The 27,107-nt window shown below is 38.5% G+C and overlaps 1 protein-coding gene across 1 annotated transcript in view; it reads right to left on the bottom strand.

The window, feature by feature from the left end:
* Nucleotides 1-4,548: 4,548 nt before the first annotated feature.
* LOC134658664 (tyrosine-protein kinase receptor-like) overlaps nt 4,549-27,107 on the bottom strand; it is a 55,365-nt gene continuing 32,806 nt past the window's right edge. Inside the window, exons 17-29 of the mRNA XM_063514316.1 lie at nt 25,777-25,878; nt 24,893-25,109; nt 22,270-22,482; nt 19,777-19,944; nt 18,518-18,712; nt 17,408-17,526; nt 16,252-16,358; nt 14,692-14,775; nt 11,963-12,027; nt 10,095-10,189; nt 9,482-9,611; nt 8,703-8,823; nt 4,549-5,225 (exon numbers count right to left, since the gene is read on the bottom strand). Coding sequence (XP_063370386.1) covers nt 4,578-5,225; nt 8,703-8,823; nt 9,482-9,611; nt 10,095-10,189; nt 11,963-12,027; nt 14,692-14,775; nt 16,252-16,358; nt 17,408-17,526; nt 18,518-18,712; nt 19,777-19,944; nt 22,270-22,482; nt 24,893-25,109; nt 25,777-25,878 — 2,264 coding nt within the window. The 3' untranslated portion in view covers nt 4,549-4,577. The remainder of the gene's footprint in view (nt 5,226-8,702; nt 8,824-9,481; nt 9,612-10,094; nt 10,190-11,962; nt 12,028-14,691; nt 14,776-16,251; nt 16,359-17,407; nt 17,527-18,517; nt 18,713-19,776; nt 19,945-22,269; nt 22,483-24,892; nt 25,110-25,776; nt 25,879-27,107) is intronic.

A 27,107-nucleotide genomic window follows, 5' to 3' on the forward strand; every position in this document is an offset into this window, starting at 1 on the left:
ACAACCACATTTAAACTTTTTTTTTGTTAAAACATAATCTTTAGAAAGTTTATCTAATTCAAAAAGAATAATTCTAAATTGAGCAACGTTACAGAAGTGACAGTAAAACGTTATTCGTCAAACGAAACTGTTTTTATTTTTAGTGACAGTTTTCCGGGGTCCATACGTTTTCATATGAAAAGTTATACATTAATTTCCACTCGTACTCATGTCAAAAACCATCGAAACTATGTTACGTTAAGCCCGAGGCGTTTACAAATATTCCCATACCTATACACATGCTCCCTGAAGTATATCTGCACTTTTTACACTCGACTTCATAGTTTTTAGAACCATACTTACTTAAACCTATGAAGAAATATAAAACGTGAGTCCAGGGGCCCGTTTCTCAAAAGCTTGTAACTTTTAATACAAGCGGATGTCACTTTTTGACAGCTTTTGTTAGAAATTGCATTACAAGTTACAATTAAGCTTTTGAGAAACGGGACCCAGCCGCTATATCGCAAACGATATTGTCACGGCAATCGCTGTCTCAAAAATTATTCAGGGAACATAGCCTTAAACACTTGCATAAAATTCGTCCACGAACGGTTCAAAACAACACCGTTACGTACCTTGAGGCTTTAGGGCCATGAGCATGACCCTCGACAGAAAACGAGAAACTAAAGTTAAAGAGAACGAATCGTATCATGATACCCTGTCATTTCATGCCTCAATAATTAAAAAATAATATCCTAAATGCAAAATGAAAGGCAGTAAACTATCAAAATTGGCACTACTCTGATTAAAAACAACGATTAAAAAACAATTTTTGCTATATCTTACACTATTCTTAGTTTAATTAAAGCATTCTCTTATATTTTACACACGTTTATATTCCATATAAATAGATATAATCCTATATTGTTTTCTAATGAAACAACATTCATTTTTTGTCACGTGACCTATTCTTAACATACTGGGTGATTTTTTTTAAATATATTTGTATATATTATATATATAGCATACACCCATTCTTAACGGAATTAAAACTATTACAACAAAAACAGATGCGTTATTCTATATCTACATTAATTGTAACGGTTTTTTATAATTATATATGAATACATAAGGTCGGAATTTATGTAATAAATGTCTACTTTTTATATTATTTACAAACATTTTAAGCATTACTACGTTTATACTAATTGTTCTAGAATTGTAATGCTGGTTGAGTTTGTTCAAACATTTCTTCAAATCTCTATTTTGTGGGTTTTTCAACAAGTCATAGGGTTATTAAACAGGCCAAAAATGAGCTTTCATAATATTACTGTTTTTCTAGTCACAAGATAGAAAAGTACCTAACAAAAAAGTATTTGAAATTAAAGAATATCATGTTTTAAACCAAATTTTTCTTTACATTTATTATTCTGAACAAAATGATTGAGTATTTATTATTCTGAACAAAATGATAAGGAAATTATTGAATTGAATTTAGGTTTCATTTCGTAGAAAAGTAAAGAAAAGTTCTGGGAATACTTGATTTTTATTTTTATTAACGTGTTTGATGGAAAATACAGTTTTATAAATGAATATAGTTTCTTTTAGCTAACCCTTGTAGGTATATTTCCAACTGTTTAATGCACCCTTTCTGCTTGGTTTTCCATCAAATTAAGAGTGCGAATGAAATAAAAAAGCATTATATTTAATAGGTAACTTTCTTAAGTTTCCATTTCCAGTCAACATTAATATACATATTACATTCTATTAATTTTATATTTTCGTTTCGTTATTCATAACTAATTTTAATTAGTCTATTATTTAATTACCACGGTCTGAAAAAAAATCGCGACTCTACTCGAAACTGATTAGAGAAAGGTTTCGATGATCTTAACTATATTTCAAAATATTCTACCTATCTTTTATTATTAAGTGCCATGTGCGTTCGATTTCCGAAATATGTTTTAAGTTTCTGCGAAACTTATTAAGAGTTTAATTTTATAAAGTAATTATTAAAATAGGTATTTGTATATTTATAAGATGACGCAAATTTCAGCTTTACGTCTTCACCCGGCAAAGAGAAAAGAAAAACGATTACGCGTATCTTTAGGTCTACCACTTCTCTCAGGCGACGGTAGAAGGTAGCCGAGTTTTGAGACTAAAGTATGGACAGTGGCGAAAGGTGAACTAATCTAGCCGTGGGCAGGCGTGACTCACTCCGCGATTTCGTTGCTTTGCTACAGGTAGCTAAAAGTACATCCGTTCCACACCAATTTTGATGGCTAGCCATAAGCCGCGCGTGGCGCTGTCGCCACCTAGCGGCCATATCTGTGCTGATCGTAACAGACTCGTTTTGTTACAGAGTGAGTATTCTGTATCTAGTACTATTATTTATTCTGTGCCGTGGGCGAAATCGCACCTGCGAGGCCCTTTCACTGTGCCCGATGGGGCCTCGCGCGAGGCCCCTCTTGGGGCGCGAGGCCGTGGGCGACGGGCAACTCACTTCGCCAACGCCTAGCTACGCCACTGAGTAAGGACTCTATAGCACGAAGAATTTCGCACATTAGTCCGCCATTTCCTATCTTTACTGCACGCGCATAATTATAATTTGTCAAAGGAGTCTCATTTCAAACATAGACAGAGAGAATCATACTATCTTTGTCTTACACTAGTACTATAGTTCGTTTTTTTTAGCATTAAAAAAAGGTAAACAATCTTGATGTGTCTTTTAGTTGAAAAACACGTTTTAAAAATAAGTCACGGCAAATATGTAACAATTATGAATCTAATACGATCATTTATATTCTTCTGCTTTCATAAGTAATAGTTACTGATTGACAATACAATTAAAAGTCATGTCAAGATCGCTTACCTTCTTTCTAATGATAAAAAAAACGAACTATAGCACCCAAAAGAAAAAGATGAGTGTAGTTTTTTTTGTCCTAATTTACTGACAATTTGGTTTGACCAACTAGGTCTATATGCAGCCAATCGTTCAACGTGTCCGTTGCTGTCCACAATAACTGCTTACCAACCGCCTCAGTCAAAGGGTAGTCCTATAGGTTTTAATGCAAGCCAACATTATATTCTAATGCTGTTTAGGACGTTAATAGGGGAAAAGCACTGTCTCACTGGACAAGCAAATAACTAAGAAAGCTTTAACTCAATTTAAAATACAAATATATAAATACATTTAACAATTCTCATAGAAAAAAATGCTACCAAGCAACAACCATGTAAAAACAATGTTTCAGTATAAAATTCCATTTTAACTTATCTTGGAGCTACCTACGTAGAAAACCTAACATTTTATATTTTATTTGGCCTACAACCGGCAAAATATTGAGCAAATTGAGCAACAATAAACTATTCATCTATAAGCGATCCAGGAAGCCATTACAATTGTCAAAGAAATACATTTATTACAAAACAAATTTGTACACATCGACAAAAATACATTTTCGAAATAACCCTTAACCTCGAATTATATTAATCTTAATTTAGATGTAAAAGATTTTATATGTACAACTTAGATTAATGACTTATTTAGTTATTTCTATAGTTTTTTAAAGTCTAAAGCTTTTAAAAGTCTGTCACGGCAACGCCGCATCACTCCGCACAACCAATGGCGTATAATTCCACTACAAGACGCGAATTGAAGCGAACCTGAAGCCACGTATCACACACTGATTTCAGTCAACTCTTTATATTTGTCAGAAATAAATTATTTTCAACCAAAAGTCACTAGCAAATACTAGTAGTTGTTAGTCTATTACTTATTGTAAAGGTTATTGAAATTTAGTGAATTTTGGTTATCAACCGACGTAATTATTTTTCATTGAAAGACAGTGGCGGCAATGAAACTGTTGATGCATCCTTATATTTTTCAGTGGAAAAGTTATTGGCATTTACCCACATAAGAGTTTGTCTCGTTCCGCTTTAAAGCCATTCCAGTTATTAATGAGTGAGAGTTATTAGTGAACTTATTGAGTATTGTCAGTTGTTTTTTGGACAAGGTAGATCTGGGGAAAATAGTGATATTTCTAGCCACCCAACGGCCTATTTAAAGGCCTTCCGTTTATTGTATTTTAAATCTTTCTTTTAGTCAAATCTAAATTGCTTTGTCTTGGTATGTTATCTGTGCGAGACAAATTATATGACATACAAAACGTAGAAAATAATAACTCATTTTATAGGAAATTAAAGAAATGGCTAATTAATAATGCTTTTTTTGACATTCGAGAATTCTGTGACATTTAATTTAATTTGAATTTACTTTGGTTCAATTTTTAATTTATGGCTATTTCTTATTCTAGTTAACCTGACATTGTATAATTTGTTTTAAAGTAAACTTTGCTCATTATCAATAATGGAAAATGTAATTAAGAATAAGTGTTAATTTAATCTTATCTGTACCTACAATGTTTTGACGTGTAATGTATCCGTGCATATACGAAATAAAGAAATATGAAATATAAAATATTCAACAATTTCATTGCCGGAACCAATGCAATGCTATAAAAAAATCGTAAGATAAGGGTCCTTGGTTAAAGTAAACACTGTAAAGCCTCCAGCTTCGCTTCACCACGCCTTACACTTTAACAACTAATCTCAGACTCGGCGACCCCATTGCTACCCTGTTTAATAAGCTTCCTCTCACCAACGATGACGTCAGAGTAGTTCTTATTCTTCTGATTATTGATCTGATTCTGTCCATTGCTGCCCGAACTCGACGACGCATTATCACTGTCCGCGTACGGAACATCCGTCATAGGACCGTTTAGCAAACTAGCTGCTGAATTTGACTGTTTTAGCTTAGTTTTTTCCTCTTTAGGCTCTTCTCTTGGACTTAGATCCTGGATGACAGCTTTCTTAGGATCGATCTGTATAGTTTTAGATTCGGATATCTTGTTAGGGGTAACTACGTTGAAATATGGGGGTGGAAGGATGTTCATCGTCGTCAGGTTTACTGAGCCTGAATTCTTTTTTAATGCGTTTAGGTTTTGTTCTAGTTGGGCTGCGTCTAAGCAGAGGGGTTTGGGTTTAAGTTTAGGAGGTTCTTTGGCCCAGGCGGTGATTCGGGGTGGGTCGGGGGAGGCTATGGGGGCAGTCTTTCGCTCTGGCATGAGGCTGTTTTTGCTGTGGTTGGTTTTGTCCATGATGTTGACGTTGGCGTCTATCGCTTTGGAGAGAGCGTTCTCCGGGGGCTTGGGTGACGTTGGGGTTATGCTGATTAGTTTGTCGACCTGGATAACAATAATATAGACGTTATAACATAACTATAGTTGAAGTGTACACGGAAAGACAGTGGCGGATTTGCAGTCTTTGCCGCCCTAGGCTCAGACCCTGTAGCCGCCCCTTCAGCATCAGCACCCATAATATTGACTACATTTAGGTCAGGCAACGAAAAGGTATAGAGGGAAATGCTTGGGACACATTTTTAACTTAGTAACTTTGTTTGGACTCGTTAGGAGGTGAAAATATCAAAAGTCCCCCGCCGTAGCCCTTGAGCGGGGGTAGGGGGGTTTGATTTGAAGGTTCCATTTTTCGGTTTTTCGCTTATAATATCTTGGAAACTATGCGTCGTTGTGACATGATCATTATAAATACCTACAAAATGAAAGCTGATAAAATTTGCTACAAGTTTTATACAGTCGAGTTTTTCGATCTAGAGCAGCGGTTCTCAATATTTTTTTTTGACGGAACCCTTTTGGAAAGCGAAATACTTAATGGAACCCTACAATAAAACAATAGTTTTTAGAAGTGTATTTTTTTATTAAATAAGCATAATTCTAAATTCTTGCGGAACCCCTGCAGGGGTGTCGCGGAACCCTAGGGTTCCGCGGAACACACTTTGAGAATGGCTGATCTAGAGTATCTTGTTTAGTTTTTGAGATAGCCGCTCTTGAATTTCCATCAATAATATTCACGGTTCTCACGAGGAAAGGAACCCGAAAGATTTTAACAGTGTAGCAGATCTGCGAAATCGACTCCACACTCACGTTCGCGGCTTCGCTCTGCGATTCGCGCACGAGTGTGAAGGGCCCTATACAAGCCCCCCTCCAGACTATTGTGCGTGAATCGCGGCCCGACTTCGCCGAGCGAACATATCGCGACGTTGACGTATGACTCCACACTCGCAAACTTCTCGGTGAAACTTCTCGGTTCTCGGGTCGCAGTTTAGTTCCGAGCCAAGATGGCTGAAAAGCATCAGCTAATCGAGTTTAACTGTCATTTATCTAAGGCATCATACTTGCTGTAGCTATTTTTCCATTTTGTTTTGTTGTAAAACCGTAAAATATAGCCGCTATATATAATAGAATTAATATTTATCTTGCAACTGATGAGCCAAAATAGTGTGTATTGTGGAGACTTGCAAGTTCGCGCTTCGCGCCTCCTTTAACGCTGGCCGAAAACCGACAAAAAACGGGGAACAAGGCGCGAAGGCGTGAACAATCTGTGAAATCGACGCCACACTCGTGTTCGCGGCTTCGCGCCGCGATTCGCGCATAACTGTGGCCCTCAAGATATCGAAAAACTGTAGGTACTAAATAAAACTTGTAGCAAATTTAATCAGCTTTCATTTTGTACAATGATCAGTCGTTAGAACGCATAGCATAGCACTACGGCCGGGGACTTTTGATATGTTCACCTCCTAACTAGTTCAAACAAAGTTACGAAGTCAAAAATTGTGTTCCAAGCATTTACCTCTATACATTTTTTTGAGAATTCGTTGCCTGGCCTAATTTTAAGTCATTTCTTGTTATCATCAGCGATTTTTTTGTCACAATTTGCCGCCCCTAATATCTCGCCGCCCTAGGCTCGAGCCTACTGTGCCTTATGGGAAATCCGCCACTGCGGAAAGAACATGTCTAGTCACTTTTTTCGGAAAATGAGATTTTTATCTCAAAATGAAGAGCTCTTAATGAACTATTAGTTATATCTTACCACTGTATAATAAATGTAACACAACTTTATTTTTAGGTAAATAATGGTCACGGAATTACCATACGGTTTGACATTGTTCCAAATTTTAAAACCGCGATTACTCAAAATGTTACTAAAGTGACTAGACATGTTATTTCCGTGTACCCTTCAGTTATCCTTTAAAGTGGCATAGGTCATTTTTGAGTAGTTGGAATTTCGATTTTATTTGAATTAATCAAACTTCAAATTTAAATGACGTAAATTGTCTGGGAGCCGGTTCCTGCCACTTGAAGAGTTGACTGTCTTGAAAACACCTTCAACTTAGCCCAAGTAAATAACTGTACCTACAGCATGATTAAGTTTCGAGTATTAAAATATAACTAAGTAGGTATTGAAGATGTTCTTTAATACAATGAAACGTAAAAATAATTTACCTGGAAAAAAAGAAGCATTATGGGCCGAATTAAGATTATGACGCAATCTTGATGGGGATTAAATCTAGAAATAACTTTTAAAGCTTTATCTCTTTTTAAAGTGTGACGCAGTTCAATTCATAAAATCATCCGTTTTGTCTATATAGAAGCGTAGACGGATGAATGAACTTGAACGTTCTATTTTCGTAGAGGATTTATTTTTATCATCACGCAAATCGGCGCTCGTACATTTAGTTAGGTTCGGTGAAAATGCTTTGGCGGCACAAATCAGAAATCAGAAATGAGCGACAATAAACTTATTAACACATATTTTTGGCACTTAATTGCTTTTTTCATCATGTTTGGCTTATATTATACATGTAATGAGTATTATGTTATATTAGCTTACCATGAGAACTATTAACAAGTACCGTGATTTTTACGAGTTATTATCTATCTAATCATAAAGACTCCAATTTCCGAGGCTAAAAAACTAAAACCAAAATCATGTTTTATCCAGAAAGCAGAATTCCTCGAGTCTTTAAAAAAACTGAAAATGCAGATTGAAAAGTGAATAAAGCAACATCAAGCAACATCACGTTGTCGATTTTATTTATTTATTTAATCTTTATTGCACAAAAGAAAATACAATCTTACAAAAGGCGGACTTAATACTATGAGGCATTCTCTACCAGCCAACCTTGATTTTTATTTATTTAATCTTTATTGCACAAAAGTAAATACCATCGTACAAAAGGCGGAATAAATGCTATGAGGCATTCTCTACCAGTCAACCTTGATTTTTATTTATTTAATCTTTATTGCACAAAAGCAAATACAAGCGTACAAAAGGCGGACTTAATACTATGAGGCATTCTCTACCAGTCAACCTTCATTTTTATTTTTTTATTTATTGAATCTTTATTGCACAAAAGAAAATACAATCCTACAAAAGGCGGACTAAATGCTATGAGGCATTCTCTATCATGAAAACGAGAAAGAGGACTGAAATGATGATAAGGGAAAGGGATTATTTGAGCGTTTTCCAAAAAAAGTGTACATTTCATTCATGTCTTCAAAATATTGACTTCTTGGGCTCATTTTACTCAGAATCATTTGTACATTCACGCCTCATACATGAAAAAACGTGTCCCAAAATTTTGTATGGAAAATTTTTTTTCCAGTGCGTCACGTTCATACAAATAAAAAATAATTTCATACAAGAATGTGACGATCTGGAAAGGAATTTTTGGACACATTTTTTTATGTATGAGGCGTGAATGTACAAAATGATTCTGAGTAAAATGAGCCCAAGAAGTCAATATTTTGAAGACATGAATGAAATGTACACTTTTTTTTTGGAAAACGCTCATTTGGACTTACCGCCGGCCCCGGGTCCGCGGGCCGCTCGGGTCGCTCCGAAAACGAGGTTTCCCACACAGCGGGCCCGTCTTCCGACGCCGAGTCTGAGTCCACTGAACCGCCGTCCACTGAACTTAGTAACCTGCGGAAATAATCAAATTTGTAATCATTATTGCTTTATTTAACATGTGGCGATCAAATTTTTTATAAGAAATTTAACTTGGCCGTGAGCAATGTCTCTTTTTGAAACGTTGGAAACATTTCATCAACCTTTCGCAGTGTATTAACTTCATTACCAAATCACGAATCGGAATATGCTTAGCAGCTGAATGCAGGAGAATTAACTAATGTATAATTTTGGAAGAACATCTACCTATAGAGACCCCTTCGCCCCTTTGATATAACTGTCCGATGGAGACAGCTCCAAAGCATAAGTATAGTATTGCTGTGCAGCATTCCTGCCGAGTGCGGTGTTACAGGAAATGTCAAAATCGATGATCTTGCCGGGATTGGCTGGATTATTGACAACAAAAAGTTTGAATCCGAATTCCACCGTCCCCATTCTACCATCGGACTTTTAGACGCACGGCCGGTTACTTACCATCCTTACTTGGTAGATATTCCACCAATTCGCACGAAGCGCTTTGCTTCCTCTTTTCTTATGCGTCCATATTTCCGTGCTCATATAACCCGGCAACCTTCAAATCAAGGGTGAACGGGCACCTTCTGGGCAGGCTCGCTCCATCGTAGGCCACGTCTTAGCCTCAGCTAGTCTGTGGCCATGAGTTCGCCCACTATACCTGTCAGTGGAGTTAGACGGCAGAAACTTTGTGGTGGTGTTGATCTCGCCGGCGGGAGTAGCAGCCTCGCGCCTTGCGCCGCCGCTGTCGCGCCGCGACGCCATTGGAATGTTGCCATATCCTTGTGATGCTGTCGAACAAACAACCAGTTACCCTCCCATTCACAACATTTTATCTTTTTTTATTTGGTTTCTTTGATTTGAAGATAACCTCAACTGATTTCCGAAGCTGGGGAAACCCACTTGTGACACGGTATTGCAAAAATGTTTGCACATGCCGTATATGTGTCTACAGTCTGTCATTGCGCGTGGATCTATTGCCTCAAGTATTTAAAACCCTCTTGTACAGTAAGAGACCTATGACCAGCCCAAGATCACATATGGGTAGATATTATTTTCTCTATTTAGTGACACTTTGTATACTACTTTTTAACGGTTTTCTTCATCAGCCTCAAGTGAACGGAAAATCAGCCTATATAATATGAAGGGCATGAGTTTTTTCTATTATGTATATTCTGTATAATATCTTGGCGCAGTCGGTAGGATCTGAGATACAGATACATGATTCACATTTTGTCAAATTTCATATAGTTATAGTGTTATAGTAATCCTACCTTTCAGTAGAGGTGGATATTGTGAATCCTCTATTCCTGGATGGTCCGGCGTCGCCGTTGGCGATTTGCTATGAGGCACCAGCTGATCCGTTGAGCTACAAATATATATAACACGTTATAAAATCACCCATTTACTTCCCAAGTTTCCAATTATATATTTAAAAAAATAACTTTGAAGATTATCATTATCATTTTGATGATAAGAACATTGTTTCATTTATTGAAATTTAATTTAATTTTCCAGATAATACTTAAATAGTTATTTTATACTTTTTCATTTCATAGATGATTTTTATAATTTCAGAGATAGCAACATTTATTTCACAAAATAGGTTTTTTGAAAAATCATTATCATTTTCCAGATAATTATTATTATATTATATATTATTATTATATTATATATATTATTAGCGCTGGTGGCCTAGCGGTAAGAGCGTGCGACTTGCAATCCGGAGGTCGCGGGTTCGAACCCCGGCTCGTACCAATGAGTTTTTCGGAACTTATGTACGAAATATCATTTGATATTTAGCAGTCGCTTTTCGGTGAAGGAAAACATCGTGAGGAAACCGGACTAATCCCTAAATGGGCCTAGTTTACCCTCTGGGTTGGAAGGTCAGATGGCAGTCGCTTTCTTAAAAACTAGTGCCCACGCCAATTACTGGGATTAGTTGCCAAGCGGACCCCAGGCTCCCATGAGCCGTGGCAAAATGCCGGGACAACGCGAGGAAGATGATTATCATTTTCCAGATAATTATTATTTCAGTGAACGTAGAGGCAAATCTATAAAGCAACGTGCTTTGCAAAATCTAAGTATTTAAGTAGAAAAAAAAACATTGGAATGTTAAATATTGCAATTAAATTAAGTTAGGTAATTTTAAGTATTTTAGTATTCTTTTATAGAGGAAATAATATTGGTTAGGAGTAGAATCTTTGGGGTAAAATTTACTAACACTAATCATGCTCCAGCCATAGTCTCTTGGCTGATTCGGAAACTTTTCTTTTTATGTAAATGATTGTCTAAATATTTAAAAATTAAAAACTATTTGTAGAATTTACTTGCGATGATTTATCAAAACACAAACAAACAAATAAAATCTTTATGTATTAGGTTTCAAGTAAATAGAGATTTTATTTATTTATTTATCAATAAATATTTTCATTTTTCAAACGAACACGAATTTCTCAGTATAAGTTATACCTAAGTATTAATAATTTCTAAAATATTTAGGCAACCAAACACATATGCCATATGCCTATTATTTTATCACTAAACAACATTGAATTATAAATATCACAGAAACATTAAATATAACAGAAATTGTTAGTAAAAGTTTGATTAAAGGGCTGACAGACATTTACAAATTACAAGCTAATTTTTCCATATGCAAATAGGTATTCTTTATTAAAAATTACTTGGCTAGCCTAGTCAATTTGTATTTACACTTGTGGTATTTTATGTATGTGCACCGAGCAGCAAAATTGCGTGACCATTTTATGAATGAATTCATTCATAATGTGTCCATGCAATTTAAAGCCTCTGAGTTTAAAGTAGATTTAGGCTTTGGAACTCTCGCTACGCTTAGGATTCCACTTTAAGAAACTTTAAATTAAAATTTTAAATACACAACTTTTTAGACTCTTATAACAATTAACAACTTAATTTGTTACAACACAAAAAAGATTTTTTAGAAAAGATGTATGCAGTACCTTTAGCTTTAAAACGTCGCAAATTTCCTTAGATGATATTTAAATGTCAGAAGCGTTGAATTATTAAACTTTTCCTTTTATATAAAAGGGTTTAGTATCGTATTATCGTATCGGTTTATTCGTATATGCTTGTCAGCCAGTGTCGGAGTCGGCGGGGTTACCTAGAGGTCGGCGGCGGGTCGGCGCGCGGCGTGGGCTCGAGGTAGTCGCACGAGGGCGGCGCGCGCTGCGAAACCACCCGCGTCAGTCTCGGCCCGGGGAGACAGCCCCCACCCCCGCACTCGTGGTCTTTGGACCTTACCAACACCTACGCCTACCATGGTCTTTGATAACCTTTCCTACACCTGCTTCCGCAGGCTTGAGGCTTAAATCTTGATGTTTAAGAAATCACGTCGGGGTCACCACTGTGCGACTTTTGGTCTTAATATCGCACGCCCAAGGTCTAGGAGACTAGGTGTGGTGACCCATTGAAAATCAGAAGTACTAATTTTATATTTATTTTCCGTGTTCACACAATAATGTTACAGAAAGAAGTGGCGGGGCTTGTGAGAACATACATGGACGCCAAACTCCCCGCGCGGCGATTCAATATCGCTGCGTAGTGGGATTGGCTATCCAAGTGTGTTCCCACAAGTCGTCAAACCTAACCTATCCTCTATATATTAACGATAATTTATTTAAATTCTTTTTTGATGACTGGTCTGGCCTACTGGGTAGTGACCCTGCTTGTGAAGCCGCAGTCCTGGGTTTGAATCCCGGTAAGGGCGTTTATTTGTGTGATATTTGTTCCTGAGTCTTTGGGTGTTATCTATGTATTTGTATACCTATTATATATATCGTTGTCTGAGTACCCACAACACAAGCCTTCTTGAGCTTACTGTGGGACTAAGTCAATCTGTGTAAGAATGTCCTATAATATTTATTTAAGTATTTATATTTAGCAATTACTCTTCCCCTCTACCTGTCCTATAAGGTAGGTAATGTAAGTAAGTAAGTAAAATTTTATTGCAAACCATGGTATGTACATAGATGTTACAAATTATGTTAAGTTGCACATGGACCCCAGTGGGGTGTAGCAATTTTTCTTATAATCACAGGATTCATTGGCCACCTGACTTCTTGAAGCCGCAAATCTAACCTATCCCACATAGCTACTTTACTCGACCTCAGCTGCTCGTGGGAAACATTCATTCGAGAACCCTTAAACCAGGAATCTAGAAGTGTCGATTACTATTTACGAAATACTTTTAGTATTTTTCTAAGAATGTGAGGAAGTTGTTGGATTGACACAGTTATTTTTGTAGCCCAGCCATGGAAGATTATCAGGCTAAAAATCTGTTTCCTAGTATTTCCAATCAATCTAATTTCATCAACGTACCTCGGGAGACAATTGTAATTTTAAACAAAGACCATGGATATAATTTTAACAATTAATTCTGCATCAAGTCTCCCCGGGCCTCTCACACAATCTACTCGTGCAGAATCACTGGCTCTTGCAAAACTATTCTCATTTCATTTGTATTTGCCAAATATTTGATATATTTTATTCAAGAAGTTACTAAATAATTGTTGTTTAAATAATCATTTTCCGATGAAGATGCATCCCCCACGGGCTAAAATAATTAGAAATTGAATAGGTCAAATTCTATGGTCACGGAATATATTAGGGTATGGCATCATCCAAAAATCAGGTGCCTTAGAGATTCCGGTGCTTAATTTCTGATGATTTCCGCCCGTGTGCGCTGCGCCTTGGTGTGTTTTTTATTTAACTTAACCCAAAGGCACGCAATTTTGCAAAATCCAGCGTAAAAGGGAGATAGGTAAATAAGACAAGAAATAGGTAGATTCCCGCTATAGCTACTAGGCAAGTAAAACACTTATTGAAGTATCGTATCAAGAGAGATTCCTTGAAATGTCCGCCGAAGCATGATTCGAGATGAAAATGATTTAGTCATGTTAAAAACAAGATTAAATGACATGCATGAATGATACATTCCAATGAATCTCCGTCTAACTACGAGGGTCTATTTTCTAAGTTCCATTCTAGGACAGGGAGGAAAAACAAAAACATGAGCTAGTATAAATGCCATAATGGTGCATGCCAAGCACGGCTTCTCACGGATCTAACATCGATACTTAACAGATTAAATAATAAGGGCCCAGTTACTTGCTTCTAGTAGCCAGAGCGAAAACGTTTGGAAAAAACAAAGTCTCAAATTAGTATTTTTTTTAGAATTCGCTTTTTATTTAGGGGGGTGAACTCAAATATTAGTCTGTCTTTACATGCATACGATATTTTATTTTATTATCTATTTCTTGAAATAGTAATGTAAGTAGGTATTTTTGTCCTTAATCATGTATTTATGAATGTAAAGACAGTACAAGGGGGCGATTTAAAAGATATTTCCTCAAAATTGTTGGATTATTTTGTCATTATTTAATATGAGGCATTGTTGGTGAAAAATTATACACGAAATGATTGACACTTTCATTTCTTATGATAAAAATGAAAGTGCGTAGGTAGTGGTTTAAATTATAGTATGTTTTGCTAACTAGGTATATAATAATATTTCTTAAAAGTCAGTTTTTCGACAACACATTGTGTGTCGTGTCATAACTTTTTTGACATAAAATCACAGGTTCAGATTTTAACCTCTAAAACGATATAATTGTAGGAACATTTTTTTAAATTGAGGTTCATCCATAAATTTACAGAAATGTTATTTTTACACGCATACCCGTAATTAACAAATGAAATATGCAGCGGTTTACAATTTTTTCATTAAAAAAATAAGTTCGCTAAATTTCTAATTTATAAGATTTTGTAATATTTTTCAGCCATCAATGCCTCATTTACCTATTGATGTGTGACATAAAGCTTGATACACACCTGCGGGCCATTGTTGAGCTGAACCTCGGTGGGAGGTAGCAGGGAGCGCACCACGGGGAGGGGCGCGCTCACGATTTCCGGGTCCTGGTGCATAAGAGACGGTTTCACTTCCGACTAGGGTTTGCACGACGGATCCGAAATGTACGGGAAGATCCACGGATCCGGATCCGGATTTAATACATTCCGGATCCGGATTGCAAACCCTACTTCCGACCTCATACTTGCGTTTGTTACACGACATTAAAATGGTCAAACACGGCTTCCTCTGAACCAAATTCTTTTGGCAGAATTAATATTTGGTATCGTTTTCAACTAAATCAAAGATGTAGACCATAGCAAATTTCTTGTAAATCGCTTCAGCGGTTATTGATTCCCCATACAATTTTCCACTCCAATAGTAAATAAGGTTACCCGAATCTGCCCAGGCCGCGTAGCCAACATGCCAATCGCTTACGCTCCGTAGGGATCGAAACGCAACTGTTACTGTCACACTAATATGGAAGAGTGATAGAAAGACACAAAGCGTTTCGTTATCGAAGCGATAGCGATAACCTTGGCTAGGCCGGCAGGACCATAGTCAGTGGAAGAATTCAAATTCAAGCTCGTGGGCCGAATAGGAACACCGAATGGGCCCTACGGAAGATCAACGCTGAATCTAGCACATGGTATAATAATATACTCCGCCTGGTACTCTCTTCCGACCACATGACTGGCACAAGCCTACGTCATCATGCGACAGCGCTATATAATAATATGCAATAGCGCTATATAAAGTGGCAATGTTATTGTGACGTAGGCTTGTGTCACTCTGGGAAAAGAAGACCATGTTTTATTAGACTATGATCTAGCATTATGCTGAGTTGGGTTCAATTCGTGATGCGCACATAGGGTTTGCACGACGGATCCGAAATGCATGGGAATATCTGCGGATCCGGACCCAGATCCGGATAATTTCATACATTCCGGATCCGGATTGCAAACCCTATGCGCACATAATACAATACAATACAATACTCTTTATTGCACACCTCACATACACGTAGTTTACAATAAATGTACAATAACATAAACAAAGACAATAGAGGTAACAACAGGCGGTCTTATCGCTTAAGAGCGATCTCTTCCAGACAACCTTTGGATATCGGAGACAAAAGAATTAGAATATACGGTAGGTGGAGCAAAGAAAAAATATGAAAAGTCGAATTGAATATAACTAAACAACACAAAACATTAATAAAGATAAACATACTTAAATACGTATAACCATAAACATACATCTAGACATACATACATACATAGAAACTATATATTAGACATATATAATTATGTATAATTTTATAAGTTATATTACAATATTTATATGAAAAAGATAAATAAATAATATAGGTACAACAAAACAATATTCTCCATTATACCCGCCAGTGGTAGAAAGAAATAAACATTTTAGAGACTCGGAAGTTCAAATTGAAATTTGCGCACCTCCATAATTTTCTGTTGTCAATATTTACTTTTTTTTTAAACAGAGGGTAAAAAGATGAAGAAATTTCTTTGTCAACAAACCTTTAAGAAACACTCGAGCTGAATCAGCATGTTGGCGAAGGAGGGCCGCTCCGATGGCGTCGGGTTCCAACAGTCACACATCAGCCGGTAGATGTCATGAGGACAACCTGGAGTCGGATAAATAAGGTATAAAACATTGACATAGATATCTAGGGACAGGCTTTACGGGCAATAATAATGAGGCATGACAGGGGCCAGTACAGCGGTGTGAAATCGGTACAACGCGATTGGTTGATGAGTTCGCATCACGCGCGCGATTGGTTGACGAGTTCGCATTACGCGCGCTATCGGTCGCAACTAGTTGCGTTAGACTGCACGATTGGCTGGAATTCGTGAGTAACACCGCTGAACTAGTACCATTTTTAGTGCCCCATTAGCCCGTCCTTAGATATTATACGTCAATGGTTTAAAACCAAAAGCAAACTTGCTAGCATCGGCATATTTTTTCTGTGTAAGGTGGAATCACCTGTCCACTTTCTTGGTCTAATGTGGATTGCGTCTCACTGTATCATAAGCAAAATGTGAGACGCAATATACAGATTGGACAAATATATTGGACAGATGTAATGCCACCCTAAAAAGAGTAGGGGTTGTGACTACTTTTTGTAAGATCTGCCTAAAAGAGTTACCAGGGCTCTGTTTCTTGAAGAAGTACTATGTCTTATCGCTCTCTGTCTGACATTATTTTATTTATTTTATTTTCAGTTTTTTGCGAGGCAGAGAGATAGTTCAGGGATAGGGTCCCTGTTTGTTATAGAGCGTTTTCTAAAAAAAAAATCATTTCATTAATGTCTTCAAGATATTGACTTCTTGGGCTCATTTTACTTAGAATCATTTGTACATTCACGCCTCATACATACATGAAAATGTGTCCCAAGATTTCCTTTCCAGATCGTCACATTTTTATGTGAATAATTTTTTTATTTGTATGAACGTGGCGCACTGGAAAAATATTATTTCATACAAAATTTTGGGACACATTTTTTCATGTATGAGGCGTGAATGTACAAATGATTCTGAGTAAAATAAGCCCAAGAAGTCAATATTTTGAAGACATGAATGAAATGTAATTTTTTTTGGAAAACGCTCTATTAAGAGTATAGGACGTAGTGCCCAACAGAACCAACAGATTGTGCAGCAACAATAAAATACTGACCGTAGGGTTTTTCGAGCCGGCCGCCGCTAGAGACCATCTCCATGACTTCTCTGTTAGCGCAGCCAGTATACGGCATCACGCCTAATGAGAACACCTCCCAGAGAAGCACTCCGAACGACCTAGGAACACGTGTCACCGATAGGTCATAGACTAGGAATCCTCTAGACGGAGTTTAGAGCAATAATTTCATGAAACCGATGCTGCCAAAAATACTGGGGTGCGGGGGACGAGGTGAGCGAGTCCCGTGCCGTGATTGGTCCGTTCAAAGACACGGACGTCACACAAAGACACTTTGACTTGGAAATGGAGTAAAACTACCGTATATTTGTGGCTGCCCCCCCCCCCTACCCCCTCTGGTAGCGCTACTATGCTCAGTCTGGAGGATGTCCTGTCTGTGCCATAGGTACATTAAAAATTTTATATTAAAGGAAAAAATGGAAAAAGTTACGCTTCCAGGCAGGACTTGAACAACGCACGGATTGCGGAGGTTGCTGGTTCAAGTCCTGCCGGAAGCGTAACTTTTTCCATTTTTTCCTTTAATATAAAATTTGGAGTATCGCTCGCAGACTATCTGCTTGTTAAAAAATTTACAAAGGTACATTATCATTATGAACACTTAAAATGTTCACTGTTCCCACACAAAATGACTTGACAAAGTCAAGTGTGCTTGCACTTTGAAGGTGTGAACGGACTCCTGAACAAAAGCTTCTTGACCCCACATTGGGGTCACCCGGACAGGGAAAGTGTTAAAACAGGCTGAACAGGAAAGATATTTGAAATCTAACTGTCTGGGATCAAGGATCTGTCAAGTTCTTTCTGACATACTTCCATGACCATTGAATTTGACTCTGAATTCAGACGTGTCTGTGATAGCTCTGAGAATAATAGCAACTGGCAACCCAAAATTTCAACTCGATTATCACGACAATATTTACAATATTCATTGTTCTCATTAGACTCATTCACACTTACAGGATACAGACTTCCACAACTCATTTACCTCCTTAATCATATTTTCAATTAGGGTTTGCAATCCGCGGATCTGCGCATACATTTCAGATCCGTCGTGCAAACCCTATTTTCAATATTATGGCATCAATCAATACTCACCAGACATCAGTCTTAATGGTGAACACCCCATCTATATACGCCTCCGGTGGCATCCATTTGATAGGCAGCATGGCCTTCCCACCCTTCTTATAGTAATCTGCTCGGTATATGTCTCGCGCCATCCCGAAGTCTGCTATTTTGACAACACGGCCCGGCCCGCGGGAAGACAGCAGGCAATTGCGTGCTGCGATATCCCTGTTATTTGGATAAAGTGTGTGATTTTGGTACAGTCCAATAGAATAATTGAGGACATAAAGGTTTAAACAAGGGAAATAAGGCGTATTGGTTAATGGGCGTTTTCTAAAATAAATATTGAAAACCCGATTCTCACGGATCCTGGTGTTTTTGGGTTCTTACAACTCAGAATCACTAGCATATTCAATCCTGATGATAAAAAAAATTGTATGAAAATTGTACATTCCACTACGTCACGTCCATACAAGTGAAAAAATTTCTCATAATAAAACGTGACGTAATGGAATGGACATTTTGGGGCGTCTTTTTTTAATGGAAGGGTGGAGAGTGCTGTCGATTCTGAGTAGAATGAGCCCAAGAATGTCCAGATTTGAAAGAATCAGGTTTTCGATATTTATTTTAGAAAACGCCCTAATACGAAATTACCTTGTCGGATAATTCCGAAAATCAGTTAAAAACCACCCAAAATTCAATCATAATATGAGTCCCTTTTCAGAATTATCCAACGGTTTTCGACATTCGGAATAACCCGAATAAACCTTACGGCTGACAGTACTGTACTGTTCACATCTTATAATCTGGAACTACCGGTCTTAGAAATAATCGTTATCGTGGAAAATTGATATTTTCTGTTAACCTTGTCCCCAGAAACCCCTAGTAGAACAATAAAAAATAAACAAACTGTAAATACAGTTTTGCAGGGATCTGTATAGATTTAAGCCTTGTACTGTATATTAATAATAAATAAATAAAAATAAAAATAAAAACGCACATGTGGAGAACTACACTTGTGAATTCAACATCATTTTTATAAAGTCCGACCTCTTTTTGCAGACCATCTAATTTCCATCACGGATTCTACAATATTTAATCAACTCCACTTCATCAAGTTCAGTAAAAACTTCACTATCATCATCATCATCATCACAATTTTAAGAGCCTGATGGCTCTTGTCGGTGGAGTAATCGCCATTCTGTTCTCTCTAGCTCCTGATACGTCACTACGTTGATTTTCTCTTTGGCTTGATCCAAAAACGCACGTCTCGTCTCGAAAATTTCACTAACCTGTGTATAAATCGGTTGGACTCCAGATATTTGCAGCCCTTGCACACATCTATTGAACACAGCAGCAAGTCTTTCATAGTGAGCACGCTGGCCCTCTCTGGTCTCGGTCGAGACTCTCGAAGGAAATTCTTGAGGTCTCCTCCCGCGAGGAGCTCGAGTACTATAAATCTGAGGAGAAATTGAATTATGAACAATAGTCTGTAAATATAGACCGACCGGTCTGGCCTAGTGGGTAGTGACCCTGCCTGTGAAGCCGCGGTCCTGGGTTCGAATCCCAGTAAGGGCATTTATTTGTGTGATGAGCACAGATATTTGTTCCCGAGTCATGGTTGTTTTCTATGTATTTAAGTATTTGTATATTATATATATCGTTGTCTGAGTACCCACAACACAAGCTTTCTTGAGCTTACCGTGGGGCTTAGTCAATTTGTGTAATAATGTCCTATAATATTTATTTATTATTATTAATATTTGGGAGACCAGCTTTGTTCGGAAAGCATAAAAACTCAAAAATTCACGGTTTCCCAGAGATAAGACTTAGCTAGATCGATTTTTCGCCCCCGAAAACCCCCGCAAATTTCAACGAAATCCTTAGAACCGTTTCCGAGATCCCTGAAATATATAAATAAATATACAAGAATTGCTCGTTTAACGGTATAACATTACTAAAAAAATAACGGAATGACTTCCCACAGGATACACTGTTTGAAACTTACACGATTGTGAATTGTAAAACAGGACTTAAAGCCCTTGAAGTGGTGATTCTTCGCCGAGACGACGGGGACAACGCCGTCCTCGAAACGTCGGAGGTAAATCTTAAAAAATACGCGTTTAAGTCCCGTTTTACAATTTCCCACATGTTAGTTCCTGTCCCTCGTAATCGAGGCAGAGGCAAATTAAACAAAAGACGTTGGGACAACTTTGACGCATTCCGCAGAGTAAAATGTTCAACCTGTTCGGTCGAGTGGAAAAACAGTGGGGAGGCCAAGAAATAGGACCAAAGACCTTTTCACACCACCTATTCGGAAAAGAGCTTTTTCTTCCCTGCTAGGAGGGATCAAAGTGACACTTTTCCTCTCTGCTAGGAGGGATCATATTAACACTTCCTCTCTGCTAGGAGGGTTCGAAGTAACACTTTTCCTCTCTGCTAGGAGGGATCAAAGTAACACTTTTCCTCTCTGCTAGGAGGGTTCAAAGTAACACTTTTCCTCTCTCCTAGGAGGGATCAAAGCAACACTTTTCTGTTCTAGCACGCTCTTTTTTCATATTTTTGCACATTATTTTTTTAGCTTAAATAATCTGTTTCAGCATCAGATTGTGTCAACACTAAGATTTTTTTATTTTCCTCATAGTTGATGTGAAAAGCAGTATGTGTCACACGGTATCAAAATTATTTCGTCTTGGGCGTTAACACTTGAATCCCTCATTACGTTCAGGATTCTACAATATTGTAGAATCCATCGCTTCATTCAGAATTCAATGTACGCCCTTGACAGAAATATATCATTTTGATCCCTTGTAACACAAAATACTATACCTGGGATGACTATCGAAGCACACTCCGATGAGATGCACAATGTTAGCATGTCTGAACTTGGCCATGATGGCTGCCTTCAGATTCAGATTCAGATTCAGATTTATTTATTTCTCAATAGCGATACAAAATTTTCATTAATACAAACAAAAATATGCACACATAGTGAGATCGTCAAGGTAGGTACGCTAGGTACACATTTTAAACTAAAATTTACATTATATCATTTTGATCCCTCGTAACACAAAATACTATACCTGGGATGACTATCGAAGCACACTCCGATGAGATGCACAATGTTAGCATGTCTGAACTTGGCCATGATGGTGACAGAAATATATCATTTTGATCCCTCGTAACACAAAATACTATACCTGGGATGACTATCGAAGCACACTCCGATGAGATGCACAATGTTATCATGTCTGAACTTGGCCATGATGGTGACAGAAATATATCATTTTGATCCCTCGTAACACAAAATACTATACCTGGGATGACTATCGAAGCACACTCCGATGAGATGCACAATGTTAGCATGTCTGAACTTGGCCATGATGGTGACAGAAATATATCATTTTGATCCCTTGTAACCCAAAATACTATACCTGGGAGGACTATCGAAGCACACTCCGATGAGATGCACAATGTTAGCATGTCTGAACTTGGCCATGATGGTGACAGAATTACATCATTTTGATCCCTCGTAACACAAAATACTATACCTGGGATGACTATCGAAGCACACTCCGATGAGATGCACAATGTTAGCATGCCTGAACTTGGCCATGATGGTGACAGAAATATATCATTTTGATCCCTTGTAACACAAAATACTATACCTGGGATGACTATCGAAGCACACTCCGATGAGATGCACAATGTTAGCATGTCTGAACTTGGCCATGATGGTGACAGAAATATATCATTTTGATCCCTTGTAACCCAAAACACTATACCTGGGATGACTATCGAAGCACACTCCGATGAGATGCACAATGTTAGCATGTCTGAACTTGGCCATGATGGCCGCTTCCATGAGGAAGTCGCTTTCCGCCTGCCCCGTAGATAATTCTGGGAGGGTTTTGACTGCTACAGGGAGCTCTTGGTTGTTGGCCCCGTGGCGGTAGAGGCCTTGGTAGACCTCACCGAACGCGCCTTGTCCGAGGGCCCTGGAAATATAGATTTCAAAATCAAAATCAATCAAAATCAAAAATGGCTTTATTGCAAGATTATGCTACATTTACAATAGTAAAGATGTTACAATGTTTTTTTCACCAGACCAGCTCGGAAAGGCTTACTTTGCACTTCAAAAACTGATAGCAAAGTTGCATTTTATTCACATGTGAGGCAAAGTAATCAAATGCAAATTTTGAGTTGTTTGCTAATGTTTGCTGGTAGAATTCACTTTTAAATGGTGATTTTGGATGATAAATATTTAATAACAATAATAACATTCATTTGGATTTTATTTGGTTTGACTTTGTTTGATATTTTACATTTAATATTTGCTTTGGGTTGGTGTGGTGAAAAATTTTGTGATTCACTCGGGGGCAAATTTTGTTTAACCCTCGTGCTTTGAAACCCTCGCAACGCTCAAGATTCCATTTTTCGAAGCACTCGCTATGCTCGTGGTTCGATTTTGGAATCTTTCGCTTGCTCGGGTATCAATTTCAGCACGAGCGGTTAAACAACAACTTTGCCCCCTTGTAAAACAAATAACTATATCAGAACACAATAATCTACCCATCAGAGCATGCAATAAGTTCTTCTCCTTCATCTCTTCAGTACTTAATAATATAGTATCTAATATTTTATTGGATTTGGCGATTTAATCGGTAGTTTCTTATGAATTAAAACATGACAGAATATTTTAATATACAATTGGCTTTCATACTTATTCACATTTGATTGATTTTGACATCGTAGATGTAGATTTTTTTATGTTTTATTCGGTGGCAAAGTCTGTTTAACCCCTCGTGCCAATATTGATACCTGAGCAAGCGAAAGATTGCAAAAACGAGCGTAGCGAGTGGTTCGAAAATTGAATCTTGATCGTTGCGAAGATTTCAAGGCACGAGGGTTAAACAAACTTTATCCCTTGTAAAACAAATAGGTAACTATTGCCGCTAGATAACGATTGTGCTATCGGGAATATGAATTAAGGCTTGACCAACTTCGGGAATATGAATTAAGGCCTGTGCACACCGGCTTGCGTGTGACGTGCACGTGCGCGTGCGCTAAAATGTTGGAGCCGCACACGCACACATCACGCCGTGTGCCGTCTCTCATAAGGATCTGTATACTACAACGCTGCACGTCACGCACACGCAGCCGGTGTGCACAGGCCTTTAAATACTCACTTGACCAACTTCAAGGCTTCCCTAGAAACTTGCGGCAGTCCCCTAACATCGATGCCTTGCGGCAGAATGTTCTCGCTCCCATAGTGGGGGTTGAACGCCATGCTCAGAGGATTCTCAGTGCCTCCAGCTTGGAGGATATAATCAAACGGAGACGCCATGTCTGTAATTTTCTGTACAAAACAGTCTGCCGATTTTTGCGGGGGAGGGGAACGTCAAATGTATGCGTAACGTAAAAATAGCCATGTCAGATAAACGTCAGTCCATACATTGTGTATGACCTTTGGCCGCCTATTTTCGACAGAGGGGAAAGCCTGTTAATGGCTACTCCGTTTAGTTGTATCCTCCAAGGCCTCCAGGCGCGTTCCTCAGCCGGTGCAACTGCACCTCTTGTTCGAGGAGGTGCTTTTGATATGAATTAAATACTCACTTGACCAACTTTAAAGCTTCCCTAGAAACTTGCGGCAGTCCCCTAACATCGATGCCTTGCGGCAGAATGTTTTCGCTCCCATAGTGGGGGTTGAACGCCATGCTCAGAGGGTTCTCAGTGCCTCCAGGCGCGTTCCTCAGCCGGTGCAACTGCACCTCCTGTTCGAGGAGGTGCTTTTGATATGAATTAAATACTCACTTGACCAACTTCAAGGCTTCTCTTGAAACTTGCGGCAGTCCCCTAACATCGATGCCTTGCGGCAGAATGTTTTCGCTCCCATAGTGGGGGTTGAACGCCATGCTCAGAGGGTTCTCAGTGCCTCCAGGCGCGTTCCTCAGCCGGTGCAACTGCACCTCCTGTTCGAGGAGGTGCTTTTGATATGAATTAAATACTCACTTGACCAACTTCAAGGCTTCTCTTGAAACTTGCGGCAGTCCCCTAACATCGATGCCTTGCGGCAGAATGTTTTCGCTCCCATAGTGGGGGTTGAACGCCATGCTCAGAGGGTTCTCAGTGCCTCCAGGCGCGTTCCTCAGCCGGTGCAACTGCACCTCCTGTTCGAGGAGGTGCTTTTGATATGAATTAAATACTCACTTGACCAACTTCAAGGCTTCTCTTGAAACTTGCGGCAGTCCCCTAACATCGATGCCTTGCGGCAGAATGTTTTCGCTCCCATAGTGGGGGTTGAACGCCATGCTCAGAGGGTTCTCAGTGCCTCCAGGCGCGTTCCTCAGCCGGTGCAACTGCACCTCCTGTTCGAGGAGGTGCTTTTGATATGAATTAAATACTCACTTGACCAACTTCAAGGCTTCTCTTGAAACTTGCGGCAGTCCCCTAACATCGATGCCTTGCGGCAGAATGTTTTCGCTCCCATAGTGGGGGTTGAACGCCATGCTCAGAGGGTTCTCAGTGCCTCCAGGCGCGTTCCTCAGCCGGTGCAACTGGACCTCCTGTTCGAGGAGGTGCTTCTGACGGAGTTCCGACTCTTTCCGACGCTGGTAAATGTTGTCTGTGGGAGAGGGATGGAATTTATTTATTTATCGTATGAAACCTAATGTCACCTGGGGCATAGTCCCCAGAACACTGGCCGCATTTCCCCGCTGTATGGTTAAATTGGTTAAGCTCAGCCTTTGGGCAAAATACGACCCTGCTCGTAGGTCCCTAGACACTCCAACAAGATTGATGAAGTGTATGTAAATATTGTAAATAATATATATTGTAATAAAAATATATTTTATCGTATGGCAATACGTACACACACTTATTGGAATGCACTATTAAAATAAAATGTCAAGCCATTTTCGAGAGGTTCTGGGACTTAATGACAGTAGGATTTTGGATGAAGATTTTAGAATACATCAACTCGTTTTGCGCCAGTATGTCATAAAATAGTGATTCTTTATTTGTATAAACGAGTCATTAATTAGGTATTTTTCTGGACTCTGCGACAGATTGACGGACAAACCATTTATAGATGGCCAAGCAGATCTTGTTAGTAGAAAAAAGGCGGCAAATTTGAAAAATGTAGGCGCGAAGGGATATCGTCCCATAGAAAATTTGAATTTCGCGCCTTTTTCTACTGACAAGATTTGCTTGACCATTTATACCTATGTAGGTAGAGTTCAGTTTTAGCATGATTGTTAAATAAACACACTTTGTCAATGTCTGTTACTTACACATGTACAGACATCCAATGACGAATATCAGCGCGAAGATAAAACAGAATACTCCGAGCACCCACACCAGCATATTGGACATGTTTGTCCATGATTCTTCCACTGTAACAGAAAAATACATTTTTTACTTCTCATGCTCAAAAAGTGCACCTTTATGTCGTTCGTAGAAGACATAAAGTTGCTTATTGTAGTTATTGTGTTCTAGAGCATAAAGTAAAATCATCTATCGCGACCCTTATTGACCTAGCAATAAAGTCCAAAATCTGCCATACAAACTGCCAGCCTTGCCGGCGCGCCCGCGCCCCCGACCGGCCCGAATAAAATTTTCTTTAGTCTTGAATAAATACGGGAAAATAACCTAAAATATTGGATATTTTTGTATGTATATTTTCCTCGCAATCGAAGTGAAAAGCAGAGTGTACAACAAGGGCATAAATGTCCATTTTTACCCTCGTCTACTATTTTGGTCTGAGCGAAGCTCAGACCAAAAAATTGCCTCGGGTAAAAATGGGCCACTTTATACCCTTGTTGTACAATCTACTATTAATAATTTAAGGGGGCTCGGGGACTCCACAAGGCGCTGAGTAAACGCCTAAGGGAAGCCACAGGTAACCCTCGCGCAGGCAGCTTTCTCACGCAAAGATTGGCCATATCAATCCAGCGCTGCCTGCGTGATGGGCACCCTACCAAGGGCGCAAAATTTTGATAGAAATTTTTAATTTTTTAGCTTTAGTTATCTTAATTGTAGTTAATTTAAGTTTTATATTCATTTTATAACACTTATTATACAATAAATGAGTTCTGTTCCTTATAATCATTCAATCAACTGACAATGTACGCACTTGAAATCATTGTTGCGCATTTTATCTGATCACACGTCAGCAGCAGAAGTTGCTAAGCGGGCGAGATGTTCAAAATTACCTTGACACGCTCTTATTCTCTTAGCAATAAAGTCGCTTCAAGATCATTTTGAACACCTGTCCCGCTTAGCAACTTCGCTGCTGACCATACCAACACCATCACTATTCTATCAAGAAAGGTGTTTCAAACGCAACCTTTATATTTGTATAAAATATCAATACCTATATTCCTAATGCAGTAGCTAAACGCGGCCGTCGGACTCGGCTAGTATTCGGAAGCTTTTTCTTAAGCACCAATAGGAGCGCTCCACATACTTTGTATCGCGGCCAATTAGAGGCACCTAAATTTAAACCACCTTTTGTACTGATCAAATATTGCAAATCACTCTCTCATCAGCCTCCATACAATAACTACACCACTTCTACATTTAACCGTTTTGGCAAGAACGCTTTGTAACCAGTATCTTTGGA

This window comes from Cydia amplana, chromosome 23, assembly GCF_948474715.1.
Source record: "Cydia amplana chromosome 23, ilCydAmpl1.1, whole genome shotgun sequence".
Taxonomy (NCBI): Eukaryota; Metazoa; Arthropoda; class Insecta; order Lepidoptera; family Tortricidae; genus Cydia; species Cydia amplana.